Genomic DNA, 24,052 nt, shown 5'->3' with positions numbered 1-24,052 from the left:
CTGTCTCCAGTTTGGTATGCCGGATTGAACTGACCTCAGCCCGCGCACTCTACGACTTCATCCGCCGCGAGACATTGATGCCGCCGTCACTGACGGTCCGCTGCTTTGCATTCCGTAACCGTACGGCCGACCACTCGCAAACAGTCATGCAAAACGGACAACCCCGCGTCGTCCAGGCCGGACAGCAGTACCGCGTGACGGACTTCGACTTCCACATCGACCTGACACCGATCTACAGCCACCCGGAGAACAACGCGAACATCTTCCTTTACGCGAAGCCATCTTCTGAGCCTGCTCACCGCGGAACTTTTTCTCTTACAGTCGGCGGACCGACTGAAGGAGAGGGCGGGAACAAGCCGCGCGCGGCGTCGCAAGCTGCTGTGTCGGTTTGGAAGAGCTGGGGCGAGTTCTGCAAGAACCGGGCTCGCGCGCCGTGGGGATCGCTCAAGGACGACGAGGAGTTCTGGGCTACGCGCGGCGAGAACTCGGGCCAGCTCACGCTAAGCACGCGGCGGGAGGATGAGGAGGCGCTGCTCGAGGGTGACGCCGGCTCAGAGGCCGATCTGCGGGCATGGTGCGAGGCGTTCTGCGCCGACCCGGGACTGCTGAAGAGCTTCACACTGCGCAAGACGATCTGGGGATGGGACTTTGTCTCCCTCCGCCATGCTATTGAGCGCTCGATTCTGTCTACGGGCTACCAGCCGTCCGCCGATACGCCGATCAGCATCCAGTTCCAGGTCAAGGACGATCTGCTCGTGGTCCAGGACTCGAATTGGCTCACTTCTCTCATTCAAAACCGGGCCATCTTCTTCCTCCTCATTATCACGCTGATCTACCCGATGATCTGGCTCTGGCAGAGGTTCTCGGCCCGCGGCGGAGCACCGTACGACATTGCGCGATCCACGTACGCCATGAAGTTCTACCCGCCCCTTCCGTCGACGTACCCGGCGGAGACGGTGCAGCAGGCTCAGGACCGCCTTCCCGGATTGTTCAAGCTGCACCCGGAGGTGCCTAGGAATCCTTTCCTCCACAAGGGACCGAGGGGAGTGCACTACCTCCTCGGGCAGCGCGAGGGCAGCTTCTACCGCGAGTGGGACGAGAGGATTCGCATGGCCGTCCGCATGTTCTTCCACGGCGAACTCACGAGCACTCTTGTGCGCGAGATGGAGCCGCCAGAACTGGATGGATACTAAGCCGCGGATCTTTCTTCCGCCTCACTCGGCAATCGGAGTCTGCCAGTGCCGCTGCGTCGGCGACAGCGCTTGTCCTTATCGGTCCTAGCGACCATCATATAGAATATTCAGTTGTCCCTTATATTTTTTCGGTTGTACACCCCTCTTGTCCTCGTAGTTGCGTAGCAGAAAAAGTAGTCGCATACATGCACACCTATAGAGCATTCTTTCCTAGACATGCGGGCCGGCACTGCATACGACGGTCAGAGCCGATGCCTGACGCTAGTGAGAGCTGCGGGCGGCGATTTGACCTGGTGGAGGAAGCTGAAAGTGGAGGGTGGAGGCCCACGGCGGCGCGCGGCGCAGTCGTCGTCCGTGCCATACTTCGCATTCATCTCACGGCTGGTCTGATTTTGCTACAATCATCCTCCATCTCTCTTTGCTCCTTCCTGTGCCGACTCCGACTTCCTGCCTGCCCGTCATAATACTCCTCCTTTCCCTCTCTCGTTCCTTCTTCGATCTCCTGCCCCGTCCCTCTCTATCGACAACGACCTCGGCAGCCCCAACAAGCGCAGCGGCACGATGAACGGGCCGGCCTCCTCGTCCTCGCCAGCGGCGAACGGCCGGCCGAACCGCCCCCTAGTCGTAAAAGCGGGGTACGACGGGGCGACGCGGCGTGTGCAGTTCCCGAGCGCTGCAACCGCACGCCTCGAAAGCCTGCACAGCAGAGTGAGTTCACCGATTCTTGATCGACAGGGAAGACCATGTGCCAGACAGTTCTGGGCTCCGCAGTCGAGAGTGGAGGTCGCTCGCACGATGATGAGATGGGCCGCAGACAGCGCGGATCGGGTCGAGCTTGGGCCAGCCCATCCTCGCCATCTCGTCAGCTGCGCTGTGTCGAATACAGAGCTTCTCCCGCGGTCTCGCCAACGGGCATGTTCTGGATATCATGCTCTGAGAGCATCATCAGCTGACAGGTAGATCGAAGAATGCTTCTCGCTCTCGGCATGGCCGTTTTTTCTCTCGTACGTCGACGATGACGGGGAAGAGTACTCTGTCCGGACAGAGGACGACCTGACGGATGCGATCGCGTATTTTGTTAGCGGCGACGATGACCATTCGTCTCTCTACTCTCGCTCGGGCATCAACATCCCGCCATCAAAGATCACGCTCCGACTAGACGTTGTGGTAGAGTACGACGGTCCCTCTCTCAGCGACACTAGCAGTATCGCCTCCTTCCCGACAAGTGATGGAAGCTCCTTCATGAGCCGCCGCAGTGGCCTCAGCTCCGACTCTCGCCTCAGCGACCCATACACCGCTCACTCTGGCTCGCACGGCTACCGCGCTGATCCCAACCGGCTAAGCGACTACTCGCGCTCTGACTACACCGAGCGATACGATCCACGGTACTACGCTGCGTCGCGGCGCTCATCAGCGACGTCGGGAACGCAGCGCCGACCGGTCGTCGATCGCGAGCTTGCCTCCGTCACCGACAGCTTCGAGAGCGCCGTGATCGACGACGGCGCTTCAGCCTTGACGACGAGCACAACGCCGAACTTCACGCAGAGCGAGCTTGGATCGCGCTGGCTGCGGGAGCAGAGCCAGATCGCCTCCCGCATGCCGCGACTGCGGCTGCGCCGGCGCGAATTCGAGGACGGCGATCCGGACCCAGACGCCAGCGACGAGGAGATCGGCGACATTTCGCTCGTAAGAGACGCGAGAGGGCGTGAGTACTCTTTAGCTCCTTTGCCGTTGTCCTCAGCTAACGGACAGGCTACTATTACTCGTACCAGGACCAGGCAAGCATTGCCGACAGCGCGAGCCTGCGCAGCGTCCCACCACCGGTGCCGCCGAAACCGGAAGGAGATGCTGGACCACCGACTCTCGCCCCCGACTGCAGTGCTTGCGGACTGCGCCTAGAGTACATGCGGTATGTCTGCGTCAGCTGCGGAGAGGGTGACATGTGGTCTCAGTCTGCGCCCGACAATCGCCTACGGCTCGCTGCGCGCGTGCCCCCGCCGTCAATACCGTCTGACAGCGACGGCAGCGACTCGACGGCATGGGGACCAGCTCCCGTCCCCGGCGCTCCAGGTGACTCGAGTGCGTGTTTATTACAGCCCCGCTCCCGCACCGCATCGATGAGCACGACTTCCAGCTCGCTCAGTATAGCAGTCACGAACGGCTCTGCGTCTTCCCCTACCGCTGCGAGCCCCCGATTACCTGACGGCGCGGACGAGATCGGCTTCGATGAGCGGCAGTACACCCGCAGGGGGTACGAGTTGTGCCCTGGCTGCATCGAGACGCATGGCATCGTGCATGCAAAAGCGGCAGCAAAGGGGAAGAGTAGGGACCGGCACGGGCGGCGAGTTAGGGGCTTTAGGCATACGTTCCGGGAGAAGATCTGGGGTAACGGCAAGTGGGTCGACGTCGAGTACGCCGAGGATAGCGAGTGCACCATCTGCCGCACGCCGCTGATGCATAACCGCTTCAAGTGTAAGTGCAGCTTAGATGCAGCTAGACTAGGTGTGGCAAGCTGACAGCAGGTGTCTCGTGTTCCAAGTTCGACCTCTGCCGCTCGTGCTACCAGAAGGTCGAGGAGATTCATCCCGTGCACGCCTTCTTATCGTTGCCGGATAAGCACGTTGTGCCCGCCCCGCCGCGAGTCGCGGAGACCCGGCCGCCGAGACACCACGGCGCGTTCTGCCACAAGTGAGTTTGGCGGTTATCGTTGTAACTAACGTCAGCTGCTTACAAGACATTGTTGGGCCACGGTTCCACTGTGCAGTGTGTCCGTCATGGTGAGCTCACAAGATGCACTTGCCAGCTGACTCCAGGGACCTGTGTATCCAGTGCGAGGGCATCGGGGCTGCCGGTGACGGCTCGCACACAGCAGATCACATCATGATCAAAGTGAGCTCCAGTTCCCACTCATCAGCTGACACCAGATTCCTGTACCACTAGCTAGCGCGGAGGTTGAGGCTGCCTCCCGCCGCGCGCGCGACCGCTGGTTTCTGCAGGACAGTGCTTCTGTCGCCCAAGCCCAACCGCCGGGCTCTGAGCGGTCCAGCTCGCCAGACAACGAGACAGTGTATGCGCCGACGCACCGGAGTCCGGCCCTGTCGCAGTCCCAGACAAGCGGGAGGGGCACGCCTGGCAGCGGCGCCGGGTCAGGTAGTGGTAGTGGGAGCAGCAATGCCACCCACGCAACGCATACCCGCCGCATGAAGAGGGATGACTTAGACCACTCGGCCCGGTGCAACAACTGCAATGAGTGGATCATGGGCCGACGGTATCAGTGCGCCAACTGCCCCAGCCTCCCCACGGCGTACAACCTCTGCTCGGTTTGCGAGTTACGCAGCTATCGTATCCACGACCCGCGCCATGTGTTCTTCAAGTTCGACCGGCCGGTGCATGTGCCGCTGGCGAGTCCACGGCCGCTTCTGCCGCTGCTCGTGAGTCACCTCCATGCCTGCGCTTTCCCTTTCGTCATGAAGTCATCAATGTAGCTAACGTCCAGTACAAGAACAAGGTGGGCCAAGTTCCCGCAACTGCGCCGCCGACGCACGACCCGACCGCTTATCTCAAGTACGTCCTGCACCGTGAGACGCTGTGCGACATCCACAGTGACCAGATCCGCGGCGTGTGGCTGCGGTGCGCGCACTGCGCGGCCGGCTTCGACATGTGCGCCGACGCGGAGCAGGTCGCGGACCACGATGTGACGCACGTCTTTGTCGTGTTCAAGGCGAGGGTGGACATGACGCGGTTCCGCCAGTTGGCGGACCTCGCGGCGACGCACTCGAAGCCCCTCCTCAACCAGCAGGTGTATCTCAGCTAATTTAGCATCGGCTGCATATGCTATGCTTATATATCTACTCATGCATGTTGTATCCTCTACCTGTGCTTGTCGTTCACGTTCTCTTTCAGTCAGCACCCGGGGTTTCAATGATGACGTTATTAGACACTTGATTAGAAACCTGGCAAGGAAGGCTATTAGGAACGTTGAAATGATGGCTATTGAGCCTCCACCAACGGAAGCATTTCGGCGGACGCCTAAGCTCGTCCTGAATTCTGGCTCTTGGCTGTTCGACCGATCACGAGCCAGGCAGAGCAAGGTCAACAACATCATTCGTCACCAACTATGTCGGCATCAGCGTCCCCGGCCTCGGCGCTGGTTCCCGGAACGCCGGGAGAGTCGCAATGGGTATGTGCTGCTCTACTTGCTCACCGTTCTCAGCGAACTTCCCGAGCTGCGAGACAGCTCAGCCTTCCTCGCTCATGGAGGAACGACCTCATCCCTTCCCCAAGATGTTCCTCGCTAACGTTTGCAGAGAGAATACAAGTCGGCCGACGGCCGCGTGTACTGGTCTCACGCACTCACGAAGCAGTCCGTGTGGGAGAAGCCGGACGAACTGAAAGTGAGCTACAGGTCAGAAGCTAAGCTGACAATCCAGACGCCCTTCGAACGGGCCATGAACAAGACGCCCTGGAAGCAGTTCACGTCCAAGGGGAAACCGTACTATGTCAACTCGCTCACGAAGGAGACCCTCGTATGTTCAGCTATGCTTGCGTCTTCGTCGATCCAGCTGACACCACAGTGGGACCTTCCCCCGGAACTTGTCGAGCTGAAGAACAAGATCGACGAGCAGGAACGACGCAAGGCGCGCGGCGAGACTTCGTGAGTTGCCCTCCCTTATCGACCCACCTTTTCAACAGTTCTGTGAAGCCTGAGTATAGCTGACAACAGACCCGCCCCGAGTGCCCGATCACGCAGTCCATCTCCAGCCGGCTCGTCACCGGGCGGAGCGCTGCAGCGATACCGCTCTCGCTCGCCCGAAGAAGAGGAGGAAGACAATGAGCCGCTCGTGATCCCGCACGGCGGTTTCAAGAACCATGCCGAGGCTGAGGCTGGCTTTATGCGTCTTCTGAAACGGATCGGCGTCGATGAATCGTGGACGTGGGAGCAGACGCTGCGCCGCATCGTCGTCGAGCCGATGAACAAGGCGCTAGAGACGTTGGCGGAGAAGAAGGCGGCGTTCGAGAAGGTAAGTCATCATCTCTCACAGCTGGAAAAGCGCGCGTTCATTTCAGCTAACTCTCAGTTCCTTGACAACCAGGCGAAGGAGCGTGCCGCGGCAAAGGAAGCGCGCATGGCCGAGGTGCGTCCGCACTTGCGTAAGGCGTTCAAGGCGGCACACATCAAGAGCTATCACACCGTCAAAACGGGTGAGCAGGCCTTCGCGTCTAACAAGCACTGGCGACGTGCTTTGCCCGATGAGCGCCGCATCCTTTTGGACGAGTACACGTCTGAGCTGCGGCAGGCTGAGGCGGCCGAAGCGCGCGAACTGAAGGAGTATGCGACGTCCAAGCTGTCCGACCTGGTCTCCACACTCGACATCAGCGTGACGACCAAGTGGCGGGCGGCGCACGACGTTATCGTCCGCTCGTCCGCGTTCAAGGAAGACAGCAAGCTCGGCAAGATGGAGACGATCGACATCCTGAACGTGTTCGACAACTACATGCAGCGGCTGGAGCGGGAGCACCAGGAGGAATCAGCGCGCCTGGCGAAGGAGCACAAGCGTCGCGCCCGCAAGGCAAGGGATGGGTACAAGGAGCTCCTCCGCGAGCTGCGGGAACAGGGCAAGCTTCACCGCGCGGCCAAGTGGAAGGACGTCTTCCCCATCATCCGCAAGGATCCCCGGTTCGAGGCCCTCTTGGGTATGCCAGGAAGCAACGCGCTGGAGCTGTGGATGGACGCTGTCGACGATCTGCAGGTCGAGGCTGAGGAGCGCGCGGGGCGTATCGAGGGCGAAATCCCCAAGAACAGGGTCACGCTCGAGACGACGCGAGAGCAGTTTGAGGAGCTCGTGAAGGAGGCGGGTGTCGAGGCGCCGGCCGAGAACATCAAGGAGGCGTTTGATGTGGTAAGTTGGGTGGTGGAAAGCTACGCTGTCAGAGATTTGAGCTGACACGCAGATCCACGAACGCCTGGCGCGCGTCAAGGCCGACGAGGAGCGGCGCGCAGAGCGTAAGCGACGACACCGGATCGAGGACCTGCGTGATGCGCTGAGGCGGATCCGGAGCATCACGGCCGACACAACCTTTGAAGACGCGACAAAGGACATGTCGTCGATTCCCGAGTGGAAGCTGCTCGAGGATGCAGACCGCCGCTCAGCATTTGACAAGCACATCCGCCGTCTGAAGGAGAAGGCGTCTGAGCGCGATCGTGACCGTCGCGGGGACCGGATGGATGTGGATCGTACGGAACGCGACTGGCGTCGAGACAGGGACGAGCGGTACGCTCGTGAACGTGAGCGTGACTCGCGGCGCGATCGGGGGCTCGACTACAGAGATCCCAGGGACCGGGACCGGGAACGTGAGCGCGAGAGGGAGCGTGAACGCGAGCGCGATCGCGACCGTAAGCGGGAAGAGAGGGATCCGAAGAGGCGGAGGGTATCGACAGTGGACGACGAGCGGGAGGAGGGCGAGATTTAGCAGCCATCAATGTGCAGCAGTGGAGGCAGTAGAGGATGCCGCGAGGATGCACTTTTTTCGCATGATGATACAGAAAGAAATGAGAAAATCTATTTGTTGAGACGACTAAACTACCCAAATGTCTACTGTGGTATTCTAAGCGCTGCTCGCCTAAGCTCGCCTTAAGCGCGCTCCTTGCGCTTCTTCTTGTCCTTCTTGTCGTTGGAGCGGACCTTTCCCGACTTCTTGGCGATGACGCGCTCAAGCGCGCGCCTAGCCTCCGACTTCTCGGGGAACGACTCGGGGTCAAAGTACTGGGGCGCGTACTCGAGGAGCCACTCGGGACGGACCTCGGTAACGGTACGGATAAAGTTGGCGGTGGTGAGGACAAACTCGTTGTACAGAACCCACTCGGGGGTGTGGTCGAGGCCGCAGGAGAGGTGGAGGCGGACGACCTGGTTGTCCTTGATGGTGGAGTAGGAACCGCGCTCGCCCTCCTTGTGCGCGACCTGCATGAAGAAGCCGCACGTGAGCGCCTGCCGGATGTTGTTCCAGTAGTTCTTGTCCTCGAACGCGGTGGACACGAGCTCGAGGTCAAACTTCTCCATGTTGCGCTTCAGCTGCGTGCGCACATTGTCGGCCTGCACCAAGCTGCGCGCATTAAGGTAGTTGTTCCAGCACCAGTTCTTGTCGCCGCCATTCGCCTTGTAGGCGTGGTACACGTTGAGGAGCGTCAGGTGGTCGCCGTCGGGGTGCGTAAACTGCGCCTTGGCCATGTCGGCCTCCTTGCGCTGGTTGGCGGGGCGGAGGAAGACGTTGGGCACCGACAGCATGGCGGCGAGCGAGAGCATCTCGTTGCTGCACCCGAACTCGGGCGAGACGATCAGCATCTTGGCCAGCTGCGGGTCGAGCGGGATGTCGGCCATGATCTCGCCGAGCGGCGTGAGGTTGCCCTCGTCGTCGAGCGCGGCGAGGTAGTGCAGCAGCTCGAGCGCACGCATGATCGTCTCCGGCGCGGGCGCGTCCATGTAGTCGAAGTGGACCAGGTCCTTGATGCCCAGCTTCAGCAGCTCGAGCACCGTGTTGGCCAGGTTCGAGCGGAGGATCTCGGGGTGCGTTGCGTCCTCGAGCTCCTTGACAAAGTCCTTCTCGGTGTAGAGGCGGAAACACTTGCCCGGGCGCGTACGACCGGCACGGCCCGCACGCTGGTTCGCACTCGCCTTCGAGATCGGCGTGACGAGCAGCGACTCGACACGGATACGCGGGTTGTACACCTTCTGCTTGCAGAAACCCGGGTCCACGACATACACGATACCGTCGATTGTGAGCGACGTCTCGGCAATGTTGGTCGACACGACGACCTTGCGGCCGGGTAGACCGTCGCGGCTCGGCGGCGGGGCGGGGTCGAAAATACGCTGCTGCTGGTGCGGCGGGAGAGAGGCGTACAGCGGCACGACAAGGAGCGGGCCAGCCATGCCCTTGTTCGCCAGCTCTTCTCCCTCGGCTCGGATCTTTCGACACGCGTCCTCAATCTCTTCCTCACCCGTCAGGAAGAGGAGCACGTCACCCTCGTCCTCGGCCTGGTGGATGAACAGCACAGTGCGGATGGCTGCCTCAACGTAGTCCTGCTCCGGCTCTTGCGTGAAGAAGGTCTCGACGGGGAAGGTACGTCCAGACACCTTGACGATCGGCGCCTTGCCACCGGGCTGGTTGTCACCGAAGTAGTTGGCGAACTTGTCGACATCAAGCGTGGCGGACATGACAATGATCTTGAGATCCGGGCGCTGCTTCGCAATGTCCTTCAGAAGGCCCATCAGAATGTCGGTGGCGAGGGTACGCTCGTGCGCCTCGTCAAGAATGATCGTACTGTACCGCTCGAGCAGCGGATCGTTCATCGCCTCACGCAGAAGCATACCGTCCGTCATGTACTTGAGGAAGGTCGTTCCCGGCTCCGTCATGTCCTCGAAACGGATGCTGTAACCGACCTGCTTGCCGAGCTGCACTGTCCTGTTAGCTCAGACACGATCACGCAGCTTACCGTCCATCTCGTCGGCAACACGCTTCGCAACACTCATCGCAGCAACACGACGCGGCTGCGTGCACGCCACCATCTTGCCACGGAGGTGCGGCATGTCGGCGTAGCACACGAACTGCGGGATCTGCGTCGTCTTGCCCGATCCCGTCTGGCCCTCCATCACCGTGATCTGGTTCTTGCTGAACACCTTAAGGAACTCGTCCATCTTGTCGTACACCGGCAGGTTCTTGCGCACCTCCAGGATCTTGCGGTAGCCCGCGCTGAAGGGCGCGAGGCCCTTGAACGGGTTCACGTCCGCGTCCATGATCGCCTTGGCCTGGTCAGCCGTGACCTTGCGCGGCACAAGGCCGGCAAGCGGGTTCTTGACACCATTGCTCGAGGAGGATCCGTTCTTGTCGTTCATGTGGGCGCTGTAGAGTCAGCTGCCAATTCCGTACGATAGTAGCTAGCACTGCTCATTTAAGGAAGCTTGCTCCACGGGAAGCAGTGTCTGCACTGCGCTCAGCTCTCACACTCACAGGTAGGGGTTCTCAGCGGGAGTGCTCGCACCGCTGGAGGGTTTTGATCGCTTAGCGGGAGGTTCCGACATGTCGATTAGTGGATATGTAGTATGTTGACAGCAGCAGCGGTGTGATCGGCTCCCCTTGTGTTGTCGCTGGGCGGCAAATCTGACGGTGGTCAGAACTTTCTGCTGACGCGCCTAATAGGTGGAGGCCACGTGCGGATGGGGATATTGGACGCCTATTCCCTGCGTGCCTAATCGAGGCTTGCTTTTTGATGTCACTGACACTCAGGGGGCAGGGTTCGAATCAGACCGAGGACAGCTGTGAATGTCGATACATGCGCTCTTCTGACTGAGAGTCTCCTTCGGACTCGGATACATTGCTATGGATCTATGACATGGGGCTACGCGATTGGTCTAGCGGTTGTGAGATAACTACATGCGTTTCTAAGTTGATGTGTCGTGAAAAGTGCTTTACAGGTACTGCTTGGCAAGCGAGCTGAGCAGGCCTCCGACAGAGCGAAGAACATCGGTACCCTCCTCCTTCTTCTCAACCGCGACACGCATGCTGCCAGTCATGATGCTTCCGCGGGGAATGCTGGAGCAGTCACCGAGGTTGAAGGTGGCGACGTGCACCCACTCGGGACCCTCGTACTGCTTGATTCCCTGCTTCTTGTGGACCGAGGTGCTGTCATTGGCAGCATGGTACGCCATACGAGCAGCATAGTTGCGCTGGACCTCGTTCTCGAAGTTGGTCTGAGCCGTTGCGCCCACAGTGACATGCTTGAGCGCCCAGCTGTCCCACTCGCGCGTCGGGGCAATGTACGTGAGCGAGTTCATCTCATCGGCGTGGGCATTGGTCGCCGCATCGTCGAACAGAGGGCCAGGCTCAAGGGAGCCGAATCCCGTCTGGCGGGGAGAGACCTCGGCCACCCAGCAGTTACCAGAGTCAAAGGTGGAGGCGTCCGGCACGACGGGCACGCACACACCAGACTCGAGGCGGTCGTAGTGGCAGTTTCCAGCCCGGCAGCAGGGGGAGGTCCACTCGATCTCGCTGGCGCAGGAGGTGTCGGCGAAAGCGCAGCCGTTGATCTTCTCCAGCTTCTTGCCCGCTGAGCGACGAGAGTGGCCGGCGGTGGCGGTGCCAGCAAGGGCGAGGGTAAGAATGGGCAGAAGTGTCATTCTGTCGTTAGCTCGTATATCGGCGCTATGACAGGTCGCACGTACTTTGGGCTAACAGTGATGAAGATGAAGAACTGTGAAGGCGAGAGATGCGTTCGCTGTGACGAGGAAGGGTGTTTTGGAGATAGAGTGGAAGGTACGACCGAGGCGACGGATGCCTGTCACATGACGTTCTCAGGAACTCTGCCGATCGTCACAGCTCACGCCTGGCCTTTCCCAGACGACATTGCGCGTTCTGTCTAGACTTTCCATTGCTTCCCGCGTTATTTCTGACCTCGCACGGCAATTGCCTTCTGATTAGCCAATTCGCCGTCGCCGACGCCGACGCTAAACGGAGATGGCTGGGAGAGAGCTGCTCGCCGCTCATTTATTTCGGTGGCGAGATCGGTGCTACATCCTGGCTGATTGTGCCTGACGTCATCCCTCTGCAACGCAACCAGTTATGGCCTTCCCCACGGCTGCTTGAGTTTTTCCATCTCTTCATCCACCGAGATTCACCTTTCTCACTCCACCAACTTCAACTGACTCAACGCAACTACTGAGAACCTGTGCTAGGCTTTGTTCCACGAGTATTGACTTGCGTCGTGTGATCTGTGTGTAGTTCGGCAGAGAGGGAAAGCCCATTCTTCATCTCCCGTCTACGAACCTGGCCGGCCTAACCTTGTGAAGCTCTAACGACTCGATTGACGGTCTAGGAGATCTTTATAGCGGTACCGAACACCAGCATTTGAACCCATGGCTAACGATTTAACGGTACCGTCCAGCTGGCCGCCTTTCTCTCGTCCCACTTGCGGACGTTCGTCATTGCAACCTCCAACTCGTGCGGTGGCGATGGCAGCCCATGTCGGTGAAGGTAGGAAACGAGATGGAAGGCATACTCGCTTAGGCGGTCTCCGTCCATCATGTCGGCCTGGTCGAATGGATCAGCGCGCGGGTCCTCGAACAGGTGTCCAGCCCACGGTGACCAGTACGGCGGGGTCAAGCGCGCCTCAGCCTGAATGAAGAGGTATCGATGCGTGTGCAGAATTGCGCCTTCGGTTAGCCACTTTCCCGGGATAAACTCACGCTGCAAGCCCCTCAGTTTCCGGACATACTGCCGAATGATCGCTGCCTGCTTCTCGATGTCGATCATCCCCGGCTGAGCTCCGTTGAGAGATCGCAACCCTTCAAATATCGGGAATGCCTGGCCGAACGCACCGCGGATCATCTGCACCGCCCATCTCATATCGGCGCTCGACAGCCTTCCTCCGCTGTACGAGATGTGTTCGACGATGCCATCTAGCGGTACAAGGAAGACCTCTGGCTCCTCAAGTCCAAATCCGGTCCAGCGCCTCGGTCCAAGGTGCGCCTTCGTCAAGCAGCCCCAGGTAAAGTGCGATGCGCCACCGTGCTCGTCGACACTCCCTCCGCATTCGTCCATGAAGTTCGAGTCCTCGTATATTCCTAGATATACGAGGTCGTGCGGCAGCATCGGGGGACCATGCTCCAGGAGGAAGGCGGCGAGGTGCAGAGCGAAGTCATCGTTTCCCACCCCAGGCGCTGGCGGTGGGATATAGCCGTTGAGCATGGCGGCGATCTCGTCGGGAGTGCCGTTCCAACTACGCAGTGGCGTCAAGGAGTACGCCGTCTCGTCCTGAGCACGCTTCGCCGCAAAGGCCTCCATCACCTCTGACATCAGCTCGACAAACAAGCTGGGTCACTTACCGCTGAGCTGCTTGGCGTTCTCTCTGCGGGCCAGAAGCTGCTCCACCACATCCTCGGCAATGTGCGCATTGAGTGGAGACGTCAACTCGTATTCGTATTCCTTCTCGATCGAGTCGGTCGTCAAGAACATCTTCCGATGGTACTTCCACAAGTTGTCGACTGCCTGCCTGAACTCGTGCCTCTTCATGAACCTGGGAATGGCAACGCCCCTTTCGAACCGCAAGTATCGCAGCTCGGTAATGAACGCTGGGCTGCGATGAGTCCGGTGTGGAGTGCCGCTAAGACGATGCCGCCTATTCTCGACCCACACCAGCTTTCCCGCTGACGTGACGCTCGAGCACTCCTCGATCTCAACGGTGCGGAAGGACATGCGATGATCGCTCTGCGCGTGGAAGCGCTCCAGCTCGAACGAGAACTCGCCATAAGGGAACTGTGTGTTGGGTCGGCGCTCGGGCGATGGCGGGCGGAAGCTATGCGAGATGCCGGAGAGGGAACGCGAGTGGGAATGGGACGGCGAATGTGACCGGGGGGCATCGGGTTCGTGACTGGAGCTCGGCATTGCAGAGTGGTGAATGATGGTAAAGTTCTGGGAAGTGCCGATTCGAAGGGGTAGGATGAAATCGTGCCGGCCCTAATGTATGATCGGGGCGCGAGCATGGGGCACAGTGTCCTCCTCACTCGCACGGACCCGAGCGGTGCCGCACCATAAAGGGAATGCCGCTTCGCCGACGATCTGATGCTCTTGCATAGCTTGCAGCGCTTATGGGTCAGTGCTGCCCATATGCGCATCAGGAGCTAGCCGGCAAACCGACCGCCGAAGAACCCTCTTCGACAATGACGACCGCAACTGGTGCCACTGCATTTCCTTTCTGCGTGGGTTCTGATCCCAGGTCACCTCCCGAATGCCTTTCAAAGACTGCGGACTTCGGCTTCCTGACGGCGCATGCAGAAGGGGACATGGGCTCCGAAGCCTTCCAGGTCCGGTTGCAAAGGCTCCTGCCCCGCGTGCCCAAGTGCTCGCTCTCTCCAACATGGAGTCCAACGTCGCCACAGGTTTCGGCAATCCGAGAGTGCTGAAACTCGCGGTGAGGTAGAAGACGTATTCGCTAAGTCTTCCGCCTATCATGACGTCGATTTGATCGTGCGGGTGACCGTCCACGTCTGCTAGCACATCACCAGAGGGGTACATCTAAAAAACCAGGAGTTACGTGCGGAGTTTCGTATGGGAGTGGGGTCCAGGTTGGTGAAGCAGTCGAGATACTGAACGGTGATTACCAACACGCCTGTTGTGAGTTATCGGTTTCAAATGCGGTCCAGACTTGTGCGACTGCTTTCTTTGCCCTGGAGACGAGATAGACGTCGAGAGACCATAGCGTTGATCTTAAAGCACTGGAAGCCGCGTTGAAAACACCACTGCGGTGGAACCAGGCGCTGCTCGATGGTCTTCCGGTGAGTTCAGTGCTCAAAGTACTTCTGACGACTGATGCATGTTTACCAACTGGATGACCCTCCACAGTCCGCACCTCCACCTCCGCCGAAGCCTCCCCCGCCGCCGTCGAAGCCACCTCCCCCGCCTCCCACGCCTCCTACATCGCCGCCGCTCCAGCCTCCCCCTCCGCTGCGCTCGGAGCTTGAGTGCGAGCATTCCGGGTAGATGACGCCGAGGCCACTACCAGTGGGGAGCGAGTGTGATAGTGCAGCCGATCCAGACACGCCGGTGTCCGTTGGACCAGAGCCAGCCGTGGCGGCGATATCCGTTGCCTTCGAGCGACATACACAACACCTTCGAGCGTGTTCCTGTGCACTGTTCCAGGCGCTTGCCCTCTGCACCGCCTCGCGCAGCTCAACGTCCGCGTACTCCGGCAAGCCCTTGGAGTTCACGTGAGCGATAAGATGGAAGACGTACTCGCTCAAGCGGTCGCCAACCATGATTTCCGTTTGATCGCTGGGGTCACCAAATGGGTCGTCGAAGACGCTCTTGCCAGACCATGGCACCCAGGGCGGAGGGACCTTTCCATTCAGAGCTGAGAACTCGCCAAGATAACGACCAGTAAAGATGAGTGCACCTGAGATCAGCTCCCTCCAAGATCCAACTCACGATATAGTCCCCTCACTTTGCGGATATGGCGCAGGAGCTTGGCAGTCAAAACCACAATGTCTAGCTCCCCTGGGTGGGTCTCCCCATACTTCCCAAGCACATCTCGGAGCTTGGAGAGATCATAGTTGACGGCGAGGCGGAGAGTGTCCGTCGCGCATACGATCTCGGGCAGCGTAAGCACTCCACTGGCATAGCGAACTTCAAGAGGATCGCGGCCCCACTCCTTCTCGACGTGATCGATACCCAACCGCCGGGCAACGGATGGCAGAGGTGTCCACCGCTCCACCATCGTGCGGTACCTGTAGTGCCCCTCTCCCGCCGTGACCCACTCGTACACTGTCCGGTTCGCCGGCAACGGAAAGTGTCCCAACTTCCTGTCCACGAACTCGACGTAGGCCGTTGCGTGGATCAGGTTGTCTGGGAGTAGAGGCAGCCCCCGGTGCTGGACCCAGTGTAGGAGCTGGGGGACGAAGTCTGACCATTGGTATACCTTCTGCTCTTCCGCATACGGAAGGGGTGCCTGTGTGCAGCCGATCCAGAAGTCGGCGACGGAACCGCACCATGTCTCCCATCGCGGGGGCAGCCGATACTTCTTCTCCACAAAGGAAAGCTCATCTGCAAACTTCTCCACGAGAGCTGAGGTCAGATCAGCAATGTCAAGAACTCACCGACAGCCTTGCATGCCGCCTCAGCCCGCTGCTTCACCTGATCTGCGGCATCATGAGCCAGTGCCCAGACAAGAAGGGAGGATCGATTTCGTGCAATGACGGCCGGGAGCTGGCCCGCGTACGCTGTCATGCGATCCGCATATGAGCAGAGAGAATGGTACGCCTGCCGAAACTCTTGCCGTGTGAGGCCGCCATTGACGCCCTCCTTGCTCTCTTCGACTCCACTACCCTCACTGATTGCACCGGAGAAAGCGTCCGAGTCTTCGCCGTCCCTGTGCTTGTCGCCTTGTCCCTCCTTTTCCGATATCGCACTGTCAGGGGAGAATCCGAACCGGATCTCAGTCACGTACGCCTTGCTTCTTGTCTCCTTCCGATTCATCACCCGCCGCAGGACGCCAAACTTATAATCAGCCCAACATATGGTCGCATGTGGCCCGGCGAGCTCAGAGACCTCGGCATCACCCCCTCGCTCAGCTGCAACACGGCGCTCAACGTCGAGATCGAATACTCCATTCGGGAACCCTTGCGCAAACTGAAGCCGCGGCGCGGTGATGGCAGGCAGCTCAGGCTGCCCGTCCACGTAGCGGTCAGCCATGCTTGTTACTGTTGTGAGCTGCTGAAGATGAAATGGGAGTAGATGGGAAGTTGAAAGATAAGAGACAAACATCGGAGGCTGATAAGGTGACTGGACTCGGACCGCCAAGGGCGCGCGGAAAGTAACCGGCACTGGAGACGCCGCACCGCCTCCGCCGTCGGACCGGCTCCGACGCCGCTCGGACCACGCCGTCCTTCAATGAATGCATCAATGCCCACTTTGGCCTTCCTCAAGACACGCAGTCACCCCTTTCACCACCTCGTCCGCTTTCCGCACCGCCTCCGGCAACTCCGGCAGTCCGTGCTCGTTCACGTGCATGATGAGCTGGGGAACGTAGCCGCTGAGACGGCCGCTGTCCATGATGTCCGTCTGGTCGGCCGGATCTGCTCGCCAGTCGGCCAGAACACTCGGCCCTTTCCACGGTGCACACTGTGGAGGTGTTTCTCCGTTCTGAGCCTGAATGGTGAGATAGCGCGTCGTGAACAAGAGCACACCTGGCGTAAGTATCGGCTGGCGTCCGAGGAACTCACGCAAAAGTCCACGCAGCTGGCGCATATGAGCACCGAGCTGAAGCAGCGCGCTATCGCTGCTTTCGGGGTCGTTCACGCCAGATTGAGCCTCGCGTAGACGAGTGAACAAGGCTGCCTGGTCTTTGAGGGCGTTTTGGACTTTGCGTGTCGCCGGTTCAAGGCCGCTCATCGAAATCGTGTCATTGCCGTTCCGAGTCTCGGCAAATGTCCCGTCAAGCCCCATGTCGCAGAACTCCTCGTAGGCAGGGTGCACCAGCTCATTGGGCAGCAGTGGCGCGCCTCTGCGGGAAACCCAGTGCACAAGCCTGGGAACGATATCGGGCAGCCCGTCTTCGCCCCATCTCTTGCGGAGGTCCCAAATGCCCCACGGCAGTTCCGGCCCTCCGATGAAGAGGGCCGATACGTCTCCCTCCCAGACTTTGGGAGGAGGTGGGAGTTTGGTATCATATCTTTCTCCGCTTGTGCGTACGCTGTCAAAGTAGATCTCCATCAGGGCCGCGGTCTGTCACATCCCGCCGGAGTGGAGGAGACGGACTCACCAACCAGGCATCCAGCGTATGTCGCTCTCATGTTGACCTGCTCGGCGGCTTCAGACGTAACCCAGGGAGCCGCAGGTGTGTCCCGCAGAACTTCCGCATACGCAATCAGATGCTCGTAGTACGCCACCAACGTTTCGCGGGCTTGATGGAACGTGGCCCTCTTCACAGTGATCCAACGCCTACCCTGCGATGTGCAACCCTCTTTCTCGGCAAGCTCACCGCGCAATGTTTCTGGGAGCGAGCTGGGCCTTCCACCGCCGTCTTCATCAATCCCCGGTTCGACAAGATGCTCCTGGCACGTGTCAGGGAGATCGACGTTGAGAGGGTCGCTGAGATCTTGAAAGCGCAGGCATGTCACGTAGCGTTCTCGGGGCCTCCCGCTCCTGCAGACGCACATGGGTACGATGAACTTTCGTTCAATCCAGCGCATCTCGGCATGCGGGGCTGAGAGCACACGCTCAGCCGCCCACCCGCAGCGTCGCCGGGCCCTCCGCTTCTCCTCGGCCAAGGAGTAGGGCTCGTAGGGGAAGCCCCGAGGTCGATACCCCCAGCGGAACCTGTGTTCGTATAGCTCCAGTCCATTCCAGGGCGGTCTCAGCTGGTTTGTGAGTTCCGGCTTCGGTTTGATCAAGGGGCCCACGGTGGTAGCTGAGGTCATGGTGGCGGAGTGGGTGCTGTCCTGGAGCTATCATCGGCGTCGTGAGTGTCGACGCTTAAGATTCCAGCATCAGTGGACCACCAACACAGCCCCCAAGTCACATGAGCTCGGACTCAAGACTATGTGCTATACACGGCGTACCTACTCCTGACCGAAACCCAAACGGGTCGGTAAATGCCAGGCACTTCATCTGGCTATCGATCCTTATGGGCGACCCCAAACAGCAACTGCTCACATCGTCATCCGAAGATGCGTAATACAATGCCTGTCGTTCACAACTCCACGTCGTCGTCCTCCACCTCCTGCTCAACCCGAGGGTACCACGCAGCCTGTGCAGCCTCAGCTAACACAAGAAACCCCTGAGCGACAGCACCGAGATACAATCCCTCATGGTACGCCTTGCCAGCGACGAAGGGCGCCGCCATCCCACCCAATGCAGCTACCTTACAAGCGCATGTCAGGGCATAGTTGCCCGCGAAGGTCTTGGAGCGGAAGTTCATGACAAGCTGTGCGATCTGCCCAGCTGTGACAGTGGCCTGCGCGATGGGAAGGAGCGACATGCGGCTAAACACCTCCTCACCAAGGTAGGGGTACTCGAATTGCTTGCGCATGAAATGGTCCTGCGACGCACGTAGGACTCTCATCGGCCATCCATACACCATGTATGAGGCAGCGGTGAGGGTGACCCAGAGCACGGCGAGATAGAAGGGGCCGATGTCGAGGCGAGCAGACCTGCGCTCGCGCGCCGTGCGGGGGATATCTGCCACTGTCCATGTGTCACCCTGCTTTTCGAGCGATGTCGGCAGAATGGCTCTTAATTGCAGAACTTCAGGAAGAAGCAGGATGCCCCAGATTGAGACGTAGAAGAGCCAACTTGGAAGGGTCTCCAGGTAGTAGTCGTACGTGAACGCGATGCTGCGTAGGGCTTCACCGATGACGAGCAGCGATGTGCCCCATAAGCTGATGCCAGTTGTAGTAGTGCGAGTGGCCCAATACAGAAGTATCAGGAGCCTCCCCATCAGCCATCCAACCCATGATAAAACGGAGAGCACATGGCTTCCACCAAGACGAGCAGCCCTCCAACCCCGGAGACCCAGCACGGCATGCAGTGCCTCGTAGCCGTCGTGCCGACGTTGGTCTTCCGCTCGGTCTCTCCCCAGCTGGGGATTAAGAACGGTTTCGTGATCAAGGAAGCCCATGCGCCGGTGCCCCACAATGGCGAGACGGAATTTCAGGTTGTGGTGGCCAAACTCCTTCAGCTGCGAGCTTTTGGGAACTTGCAAATGGCTCATAGAGCCGACCCCAGAGTAGCTGAGGTAGGGTGCATAATGAAGGTGGCTGTAGCGTCTTTTGGCGGTCTTTGTTTCCAGTTCATACGCCGCCCGCCAATGTCCAGTGGTTTCGTATCGCTCCTCAGCGCACAACAGGCGATGCTTGACCCAGTTTCGGGCGCGTGACGTACACTATCCGTTAGCCACTTTGCGCAGGCTTTCCAACTCACAGCTCCGTGCATGAGCACCGCGTGACGGTCCTCAAATACATCTCTCTTGATCCAATTCGTTTGGCGTAACAGTGTTGCTTGCACCCCGGTCGCCACAAACGCACCCCTGAAGTTTGTTTTCACGAGCGGAACGCGAACAGACAGACTATTCAGGTATGTCTGCCGAAGTGCTGTGGCATTCTTGACGCCCTCCTTGACTGGAACGGACTTTGTAGCTTCCGCAAAGAGACTTCTGTTAGCCCTCAGTCTAAGACCCCGTTCACTCACCCGTCGCCGACATAGGGCAGATCCTCCATACCGTCCTTGTACCACTCAACGTTGCTGACAGCGACCCCAACTTTGGGGATTAACGTGACAGTCGCGTACACTAGGGTTGACATTGGACCAACCCCTATCAGTTGTCGAGGCTCCTTCAACAGAAGTTCACTGGACTCAGTTGGTTTGTATCTCGCGAACCACTCACAGAGTTTCCGGAGGAATGTTAAAATCGATACCACTTTCACTCGTCTTGTCAGCCAACGTAAGATCGCGAGCGACAATTCCGCTCCAGAGCTCATTGGTCTCAGGGACGTAGAGAGAATCGCAGGGAGGCTTGTCATCCAGCCTTCGATCCGATGTCCTCAGGATGTCAGGCCCTTCGTCGGCTTTCGTGAAGCCTATCCTGCTCGATCTCCATTGAGCGAGTTTCTCCTCCGTGCACTCCGGGCGCTCTGTACCGTTGGCTGGCTTGACGGCGAAGATGCTCAACCCCACATCGAATCGAACGCCCTCGTGGATCAGGGAGCGGACTCCGTTGGTGTGCCACCTGTAACTCTGCTCGTAGGACAGCCAGTACGGGTCAGAAATCACCCTGACCCAGTCGTAGGAGACATAGATCAATGTGCCGAGGGCGATGACCAGACCGGCGAAGGACAGCCCGGCGAATATGGGCAAGAACCGTATCCGGAAGCTTGGGAATCGCAGCGGTCGGCGGCGCAAAGGTCGATGAGCATCCATTTTCGATAGATGCGCCTGGGATGAGCAAAGGCAACACGGCGGGAGGGACGATCACCGTCTCCGATCTCAGGTTGTCGATGTGTGCTGTGGAGCATGCACCGCCTGCAGAGGGGTTAGGTTTGAGGTAAGTCACGAGCCTGATGGGCCTGACTAGCGTTCCTGGGGGTAGGCAGAGTTGCGTGTCGCCTTGATGCCTTGATGCTCGGCTACTAAAGGGGGTTGGCCCTGCGAGATGTGTCGCGATTAGGGTTATCACAGACCGATCACGTGAAACAACACGGATTCTTGTGTTGCGCCACGGTCATCCCAGGAGAGCCTGCAGTGCAGGAACGTCACTTAGACCACAGCATAGGATTCCATTCTGCATGTGCATTATTGAATGCTAACACCAAGCCTCAACAAGCCACCGATACGTCATTGCAAGCAGACAACTGAACAGCGATTGAAGCGCGACACGCCCTGCCAGCCAGCCAGGCACGTCCAATCAAGCACCAGATTGGGAAAAAGCAGGAACCGTGCCGATCTGCTGGCGTATGTGTGTGGACGAGCCGGCCGCGACGCGACGACTGTTCGACTTCATTTATATACCCGGGTTAGTCACACGTAAGCTCATGTTTCCATCCACTTCCCCATGGACCGGCTCCGATCGCGACCGCAGCTGCCGCTGACCTTTCTTCGCCTTAGTAATGACAGCGCTATCCCCGTCTTCGCCGGACTGTGCTTCCTCGGTACGCTGTTCGTCCTCGGTACTGTGGGAAAGCTGGCGTTTGAGCTCGTGCGAGGCACCAGGGATCCGCATCGTCATCTCTTCGGGAAGACCGGAGTGAAACCGCTCTTCGACGAGGATTTAGTATTCGACATCGGCATCAGCGTCTTTGCCCATAAACCCATCGACGAGAACAAGTGGCCCGAGTGCAGTGCGCTCGGCGAGGTGCAATGGTATCGGCAGTTGTTCAGGGAGGATGGCGGGCATGACTCCGAGTCTGAGGAAGAGCTTCGCCTTTGGATGGCTTATGGAGAGATGTCCTCAGTGGCCTATAGGAGGAAAGGAGGCATGGGAGGACTATCATCGTGCCAGATCTTGCATGTCCCCGAGACGGAAGAATTGTGGAGCGGCGTCGTCGCCCACAGCCTGACCATACGCAACAGCACGGTGAAGGCGACAGTTGATCTCGACATCCCGGAGAAGTACCTGTGAGCCGTCCTAGTAGTACAGAGCTGAAAGTAGGCAACCTCTGGGTGCTGAGGTTCCAGAGAACATGACGGGGAATGATGCGGGTTGGGCGTACTACTGGAACCACGGGACGGACACACGGCGGCCAAAGGTGTACGCCGCAATCACATTGATCCCACACCTGGATGACCTGCGCTGGACTCTGTGGTACAGAGACCACGTGGACGATCTGCCAACTCTGGGTGGACAGTGAGCCCTAGATCGACCTGTTCGCTGATGACATCAGGGTGCTGCAGGCAGCACAGACCGCGATCGGAGTTATGCCTGAGCAAAACAGGAGGAAGGACCAGGGGGGCGACATCCCTGTCGAGAGCGCTGACAATGCTCGCAAGGTGTTTCTGGAGAGTTTGTCCATCCGCGTCCCACTGCTGGAGATGGGTTCCTACTTCGCAGACGTAGTCAAGATGGTCCTACTCAAAAGAACCTCACATATGGATTACACGGGCTTCACGGAATGGGGCGAACGTGTGCTCTCGGACAGCGTGAGTGCTAGCATGGACGAGGCTGATGAGCCAGTGTAGAAGTCCTGCTTTGGGCGGCCGTCACCGGCTCATGTGCGAGGAGCAGACCTACGACTCTATGGGCCATTGGTATGCCGGATACGCGTTCGGCAAGCCCCTGTTCAAAGAGGGAAGTGAAGACGAATACGAGTGGGCCGACTGGGATAGGCGCCGATACCCGCCATTCTTCACTGTGCCCAAACCTACCCCTCAAGAATATACCGCAATCCGGCACGATTCCGCTCTGCGTCATTCGGTTCACTTCAGTCTCTCTTTGATTGATGAGGTGCGACTGGGCGTGCTCCTGGCTATGGAGCAGCCGCGTGACCCTTGGGAGCGAAAGAAGTATATCCAACAGGCGCAAGACCGACTCAAGCTCTCGCACGCTATGCTGGGGATCGGGCCACGCTTGGGGGTTGGTCTCGGTATTACCATTTCTACACTGTCGGAAGGTGCACGATATGCTGCTACCATCCTGACTGTACTGTACTGGGCGACCCGCCGCACAGCAACAGGTATCAGCCTAAGCGGTCTGACGTTTGTGGTGTCTGGCAGTATCCTGCGCGATATCGTGGGTACATGGGACTACTACAGGTATACGCTGAGGGACGGCATCTTCTGGTTGGCCATTTGGCCGATCCTGTTCTTTCCTGCAGTCTTGCAGCTGCGCCTGTTATTGCCCTTCGTGGCCGAGAAGGAGAGGGAAAACGGACCTGGGGAGCCGACCGCCTTCCGCATCGTGCAAGTTCCACTAACAGCTAGGGAGCGGCGGAGTGCTCGGCTTAGCCCAACCTGGCGGGAGATTGCTTGCTGCACCGCTCTTCTGGCATGTGCGACGTATGCGGCATACTTCTTTCCTATCCGGCTCATCGGGTCTTCTCACGGCGAGTACTGGCATGACAACTACAACGCTATTTTCCCGGGTACTCGGGCATGGCATAAGGGCAACTACGGCCCGTACTTCCTGTTCCGGAAAAGGAAGTTGCTTCCTTTGGCCCTCGCGCTCGTCTCTGCCGGTCAAATTTCGCAACTCGTCATGAACTATCGTTCCGGTACATTTGCGGGTAACTACGCCCTCAGCTGCTACCTCAGGGCGTTCTCCCTGATTGGTTTGATCTCCCCATTCCTTACCGGCAGCTCTTACTTTGAGGGGTTGTACTTGAGTGCAGTTGCACAAGCAGGACTGGTGTTTGCTGAGGCGTGGCAGGCCCGGAAGTACCCGCGCGTTGAACAGGAGATTGAAGAGGAGGAGATGGAGCTGTAGGTAGGTGTATGGATGGCAGATGCAGATGTCCCGAGGCAATGACGCATGGATGCTGCATCTGAAGTGCGCGTTAGAGATCGAGTCCTGAATAGTTCACATTGAGAACTCATTTATGAGTTTGTCAGCACAGCTGAATTCGCGGACGTTGGCCGTCAGATCACTGTCAGCTTAAGACTGGCCGTAATGGTGCGGATCCTAAACTCCGTGCACATGAGGAGAGACGGTGGCTGACGATAGCCGTTGATAAGGTCTTGCTCGGGCCGCCCGCCATCCGGTATGGCTTATCAATTGACCGAATGAATATCTTTAGCTTGCTGCATATGACGTGGACCCCAGCAAGGCCACGTCAATGACTGCTGCCCGCTCCAATGCAGCTGAATGCGAGCAATTCACCTTACGCGGA

General features: G+C 59.0%; 8 protein-coding genes across 8 annotated transcripts; 3 read left to right on the top strand and 5 right to left on the bottom strand.

Annotated features, from left to right (window-relative positions):
* Window positions 1-1,754: 1,754 nt before the first annotated feature.
* A1Q1_03134 (uncharacterized protein) lies at window positions 1,755-5,007 on the top strand (the record flags this gene model as incomplete). Its single annotated transcript, XM_014328224.1, has 11 exons — window positions 1,755-1,901; window positions 2,154-2,898; window positions 2,966-3,102; window positions 3,146-3,665; window positions 3,716-3,881; window positions 3,958-3,970; window positions 4,023-4,082; window positions 4,134-4,260; window positions 4,469-4,624; window positions 4,679-4,757; window positions 4,797-5,007. 11 exons carry the CDS (start codon window positions 1,755-1,757, stop codon window positions 5,005-5,007), a joined length of 2,361 nt encoding a protein of 786 aa, XP_014183699.1.
* Window positions 5,008-5,310: 303 nt separating this feature from the next.
* On the top strand, window positions 5,311-7,664 carry A1Q1_03133 (formin binding protein 3; the record flags this gene model as incomplete). Its single annotated transcript, XM_014328223.1, has 6 exons — window positions 5,311-5,556; window positions 5,624-5,719; window positions 5,768-5,847; window positions 5,917-6,214; window positions 6,272-7,093; window positions 7,146-7,664. 6 exons carry the CDS (start codon window positions 5,311-5,313, stop codon window positions 7,662-7,664), a joined length of 2,061 nt encoding a protein of 686 aa, XP_014183698.1.
* Window positions 7,665-7,825: 161 nt separating this feature from the next.
* On the bottom strand, window positions 7,826-10,267 carry A1Q1_03132 (pre-mRNA splicing factor; the record flags this gene model as incomplete). The annotated part of the gene is made up of 4 exons (XM_014328222.1): window positions 7,826-9,509; window positions 9,559-9,640; window positions 9,682-10,088; window positions 10,197-10,267. The coding sequence occupies 4 exons, from the start codon at window positions 10,265-10,267 to the stop codon at window positions 7,826-7,828; spliced, it is 2,244 nt and encodes a 747-aa protein (XP_014183697.1).
* A 387-nt stretch (window positions 10,268-10,654) lies between these two features.
* On the bottom strand, window positions 10,655-11,362 carry A1Q1_03131 (uncharacterized protein; the record flags this gene model as incomplete). The annotated part of the gene is made up of 1 exon (XM_014328221.1): window positions 10,655-11,362. The coding sequence occupies one exon, from the start codon at window positions 11,360-11,362 to the stop codon at window positions 10,655-10,657; it is 708 nt and encodes a 235-aa protein (XP_014183696.1).
* A 739-nt stretch (window positions 11,363-12,101) lies between these two features.
* A1Q1_03130 (uncharacterized protein) lies at window positions 12,102-16,427 on the bottom strand (the record flags this gene model as incomplete). The annotated part of the gene is made up of 7 exons (XM_014328220.1): window positions 12,102-12,960; window positions 13,063-13,697; window positions 13,755-13,825; window positions 13,991-14,255; window positions 14,843-15,090; window positions 15,165-15,779; window positions 15,833-16,427. The coding sequence occupies 7 exons, from the start codon at window positions 16,425-16,427 to the stop codon at window positions 12,102-12,104; spliced, it is 3,288 nt and encodes a 1,095-aa protein (XP_014183695.1).
* Window positions 16,428-16,634: 207 nt separating this feature from the next.
* A1Q1_03129 (uncharacterized protein) lies at window positions 16,635-18,154 on the bottom strand (the record flags this gene model as incomplete). The annotated part of the gene is made up of 3 exons (XM_014328219.1): window positions 16,635-17,459; window positions 17,501-17,825; window positions 17,892-18,154. The coding sequence occupies 3 exons, from the start codon at window positions 18,152-18,154 to the stop codon at window positions 16,635-16,637; spliced, it is 1,413 nt and encodes a 470-aa protein (XP_014183694.1).
* Window positions 18,155-18,426: 272 nt separating this feature from the next.
* A1Q1_03128 (uncharacterized protein) lies at window positions 18,427-20,651 on the bottom strand (the record flags this gene model as incomplete). Its single annotated transcript, XM_014328218.1, has 3 exons — window positions 18,427-19,617; window positions 19,656-19,887; window positions 20,119-20,651. The coding sequence occupies 3 exons, from the start codon at window positions 20,649-20,651 to the stop codon at window positions 18,427-18,429; spliced, it is 1,956 nt and encodes a 651-aa protein (XP_014183693.1).
* Window positions 20,652-21,282: 631 nt separating this feature from the next.
* A1Q1_03127 (uncharacterized protein) lies at window positions 21,283-23,649 on the top strand (the record flags this gene model as incomplete). Its single annotated transcript, XM_014328217.1, has 3 exons — window positions 21,283-21,845; window positions 22,112-22,367; window positions 22,447-23,649. 3 exons carry the CDS (start codon window positions 21,283-21,285, stop codon window positions 23,647-23,649), a joined length of 2,022 nt encoding a protein of 673 aa, XP_014183692.1.
* Between the last annotated feature and the right edge of the window lie 403 nt (window positions 23,650-24,052).

The sequence above is a fragment of the Trichosporon asahii genome, assembly GCF_000293215.1.
Source record: "Trichosporon asahii var. asahii CBS 2479 unplaced genomic scaffold scaffold00004, whole genome shotgun sequence".
NCBI lineage: Eukaryota > Fungi > Basidiomycota > Tremellomycetes > Trichosporonales > Trichosporonaceae > Trichosporon > Trichosporon asahii.
The sequence above is the reverse complement of the archived record's forward strand: the minus strand, read 5'-3'. Positions and strand labels throughout refer to the sequence as shown.